At 36.0% G+C, this 4566-nt stretch overlaps 1 protein-coding gene across 1 annotated transcript in view; it reads right to left on the bottom strand.

Annotated features, from left to right (window-relative positions):
- LOC108628419 (puromycin-sensitive aminopeptidase-like protein) overlaps positions 1-4566 on the bottom strand; it is a gene marked incomplete at its 3' end in the record, with an annotated part of 14361 nt that overhangs the window by 3480 nt on the left and 6315 nt on the right. The window contains exons 4-6 of the mRNA XM_018030326.1: positions 2922-3448; positions 2321-2785; positions 1012-1195 (exon numbers count right to left, since the gene is read on the bottom strand). Of these exons, the coding sequence (XP_017885815.1) occupies positions 1012-1195; positions 2321-2785; positions 2922-3448 (1176 nt within the window). The remainder of the gene's footprint in view (positions 1-1011; positions 1196-2320; positions 2786-2921; positions 3449-4566) is intronic.

Genomic DNA, 4566 nt, shown 5'->3' with positions numbered 1-4566 from the left:
TGTTTTAAAAATAAAATTGAATGATTTAGATAGACGATACCAAAAATATTTTTATGTTTGTCATTTTTTTTTAGAGATATGGAGGTCACGTTCATATATTTAAATAGAATCACCATTTTCTAGATACCTACCATGATAGTCCTTTTCATTAGGAATTCAGTGACTATAATTATTCAAGATCATTCGAGGTCATGGTCGGTATGAAAGCAGAACACGTTTATTGCAAATGAGACTTGTAGAAAACATTCACTACCAGACTACGCGTAGTACTTGTTTACAATAAGTCTCACTTGCGATAAACGTATTCTGCTTTCGTACCGACCGTTACCTTGAATGACCTTGAATTAGCGCCTGACAGTGATAGCAATCATGATGTAAAAACATAAGGAGTGTTCTTCCGGCGTGTTTAAACGTGTCGCTGTTTGCGCCTTCCACTCATCGGCCATATTGGAAGTACGATGACCTATCGTTTAGTTCAAACACGCATATATATTACACTCCGAGAACCTAATTTTTGACATGTTTACGATTTTTAAATTCGCTCTGTTTTAATATGAAGCGTGATTGGTTAGAAATCCAAAATGGCCAGCGAATGGAAGTGTTCGTGTATAGATGGATGTTCAAATGGATGCGCAAGAACACACCTTATATTCTTACACCATGATAGCAATCATGGTAGAAATACGTAAGGTAGTCTTTCGATGGTACCATTTTCATCACTTACTGCACATTCCATACGAAGACCATATCGAGAAATGAATACTTATTGTGTTCAGAAATAAAAGCTGATTAAAACGACATAAATGCCAGGCTGCAGTGTTAAAAGTTGTAAAAACTGGAATGGTAACACTGGCAGTTCCAATCAGTTACGTAATTACAGGCCTTAAGTATTTCCACCATGATAGTAATAGCAGAATAAACAAATGACACTGCCCCAAAATTTATAAATTCCATATCAAGAAACATAGTGGTAAAGGTTTGATTTAAGAAGGATTAGAGTATCGTATTTACTTCGTGAGTAATGAAGTATTGGAAATAGTTGGCAAATCCCTCGTTCAGCCAAATATATTTCCACCATTTCGGAGTGACCAAATCACCGAACCATTGATGAATGAGTTCGTGAGCGATGATCATGAGTATTCTCATCTTCGTGCGGGTTGTGGATAAAGCCTTGTCGTAAAGGAGAGTACCTTCTCTGAAATGGAAATTAAAGTTCAAAGGTGTCCAGGCCCATTGTTAACGACTAGATTCAACGAAAAGTCACCACTGTAACATCTACACTTTTTATCTAAAACAGTATTACATTGAAACATTATTTGAATAATATATTTTCTATTATAAGAAATCGATGGAAGAGGTGGGGCGAAGAGGTGCGTCGTATGCTTGTGATCATTGATAGAAAGAAAATAGCATTATTTGGGACTGAATTACCATAGTCCTATTTTACAAGAGGGATGGATATTAAGAAAACGAAGTAGCGAGCGCATCTTGAAATACTGCTTGTGGGAGGGGAGAAACTTGTTCAAGGGATTAGGCCAACACAAGAAATGGCAGAAGAGAACAAGGATGACGAGACAGAAGGGGAACTGAAGGAATTGATCAAAGTGTTGAAACATATGAAAAATAGGAAAGCGACGAGGGAGGGGATGGGATAAGAGTACAATTCTATCTTAAGTGAAAGAAGACAAGAATGACTAAACTGACTAACTATATTTCCTATTATAATAGTGCAGGTAAATGTACTAGCCGTTTCTATATTTATATATTTGCTTGTCCAAAGTGAAATCTATGTAATGATTTAGAATGAAATAAGCATAATATTTGGAATATTATATTATAAGTAATTATTAAATATTTAAAAACTTGAACGTGGATAATGTGCAACACGTTCTAGCAGAAAATTAAAAGATCAACCATTCTTAATACTGCGGACATTTATACAAAATACGACATTTGTTTTGTCTTGTAAATTTAAAAAGTAAAATCTGGATTGAAAATTCTTTTACCATTTACAAATAACGATCTGTATTACACATTCTACAGATTCTCTTCTTCAGACTTTTGCATGTCGCATGCATTCATTATATTTCCGGTACATTTAATTTTTGTATGTATGCATAAAATCCGTAGTCTATCAATGATAATAAATTAGCATTTCGCAATTCAATTGTACAATTTGATCAAATGATTCATTACAAGGAGCGGAGAATCGCGAGTATTTTTTTAATTCAGTACTAACTATTTCCTTATTTTTCCTTTCAGATCGATAAGCAATAAAACCTGTTACATTTTGATCGCGATGTTCGTCGCTTGTAAATACCTGAAAATCACGAAACCCCAATTCTCCATAGCGCCGACCGGGAAATCCTTCTCCGCAATTTGATCTAATTTGTCTGGCATATATGTCTGGTACGAAATATTCATGTACAAATTCAGCTCTTCTAGAAGCTCCCTACCCATTTCCAAAGCGTAGTCAACATGCTTTATCATTGTTTTCCTCGTCCATACCCTATAGGTGAAGTTGCCGTCTTTATCTACCTTAAATTCATAATTGCTTACAACGAATGCTACCAAATAAGTAGACATCAGTCGGGTTTCTTTGAACGAAGTAGTTATCATGTCATCTTTTTCTTCTTTTTTCAGTACGTCCGTATTAGAGATCGCTTGAAGTGTCTTATCGTGCGTCAAACTGATGTCGAACTTCGCCTTGTAGGCGGGCTCGTCCCAACATGGGAACGCTAGTCGAGCGTACGTCGGCTCGAAATAAGTCGTTGCGATATACCCGCTAAAATGTAAAAAAGTTGAATTCTTTGTCACACGTCTCTTGTTTTCCTTTGTAAATTCTAAAGAATTTATGCTCGTTAATAATATTAGTAACAATAATAATGATAATAATAATAGTAATAATAAAGCTTCCTTACACTACTTGGCCCCTTTGTATGACTTGGCTCCTATAAAATCCTTTCGACTTGTCGTTCAAGATTCCATTGTATTTTATCTGAAGCGAGTAGTGATGATCCTTTTCAAACTGGGGTTTTATCGTAATGTTCAGGATCTCGTGTTCTTCGTCCATTAGGTACTCATTCTCCAGAGTCTTCGTTGTATTCAAATCCACGAATTTAACGTTGTAGATTGACAAGTACTTTGAATTCAACGTCAAGATATTGTTCGTGGTCAGCGCTATTAACGTGATGTCTACTTCACCCTCAAATGTGAATTTTACCACATCAGGCTTGAAGTGTAATTTGTATTTGGTCGGTATCACTACGCCGGACGGCAGCCGGTAACTTAAGTCCACTTGGTCTTCGTCGGTATTTCCGAGCACGAAACTCGCCTGGCAAACTCCCAAGACGAGGAGAAACGTTACGAAGGTTCTGGTCATTTTAGATTCGCTGGCCACGTTCACTATCCAACATGCACCGCCGATTCCTAGTTTATATTGTAATTGCTGTTTAATGAGACAATATTACCAAAAACGTTTCACCTTTTAATACCTCGGACCGTTGAGCACGCGATATTTACTAACTTACTTTCAGTGGTATATAATCACTTGCCGCGTTCCGCGTATATATTCAAACGGATAAATACAAACAAGGAACCATTCGCGCATTACGATAAATTTCCGACTTTTATCTCTTTAACTGTTATACGTATAACTTGCAAGTATTTATCAGTGCCGAGTTAGAAAATAATAATTTTAACTAACAGCTGGTACCGGTCGGAGAATCGCACGATTACAAATTCGACCTCCTTTTCGTTCTGTTCAATTATCTTCTGAAATCGTTCGAAGTATAATAAGTAATTGGCTTGATAATGTACTTTGCGAACAAGCGAAGACCGAAATTCGACTAGCGTAACAGGGGTGTATTTGCACGTCGGCGACGTACGACAGATCACACATTTACAGGTGTCCCTGCTATATAAGGTGGCTACGGTGGGGTAATTAGTGAAATATACTTGAATTTCATAATCTCATCAATTGACATTGTCGCGATCTACGTTATTATATTGTCCCCGCATCGGTTATGTAGTAAAATCATGCTCCCGTCGTTATAAACTATTCTTTGAAGATAGCCATTCATTTTATCAGATGCATTCGATGAATTTTATATGGAGCACGCAATACATTTTAGGTTGAAATCGTGGGGACACCAAAAATTCATTCTTTTGTACGAATTTTCACATACATATCTTATTATAGATTAGTAAATCTACTTTGATAATTTCTGGAAAGAGTTATGTCGTGTATCACTAATTATCCCTTAGCCTGATTTACGACGATAAATATTATCGTAATCGGTCAACATTACATGTGAGATAAATAGATTTCTTCTGTTCTCCAGTTTTTACATATTGTACCTCTTGAATAGTGAGACGTTATTTGGATTTATCAATGATGATTTATAAAATCTCATTTAGTATTTAAGGTAAAAAATATGAATATGTGAAACAGGGAACAACAATTATACTGTACGACAGACAATTTTTTTCCAATATCCAATAGATAATTCTTATAAACTCGGGAGATTTTCCCCGCGTTCACCTCATTCGTGAATAGTTTCCAAT

This window comes from Ceratina calcarata, unplaced genomic scaffold, assembly GCF_001652005.2.
Source record: "Ceratina calcarata isolate Rehan_Ccalc_2016 unplaced genomic scaffold, ASM165200v1 scaffold524, whole genome shotgun sequence".
NCBI lineage: Eukaryota > Metazoa > Arthropoda > Insecta > Hymenoptera > Apidae > Ceratina > Ceratina calcarata.
Note: the sequence above shows the minus strand (reverse complement) of the source record. Positions and strands in the feature narration are given on the sequence as shown.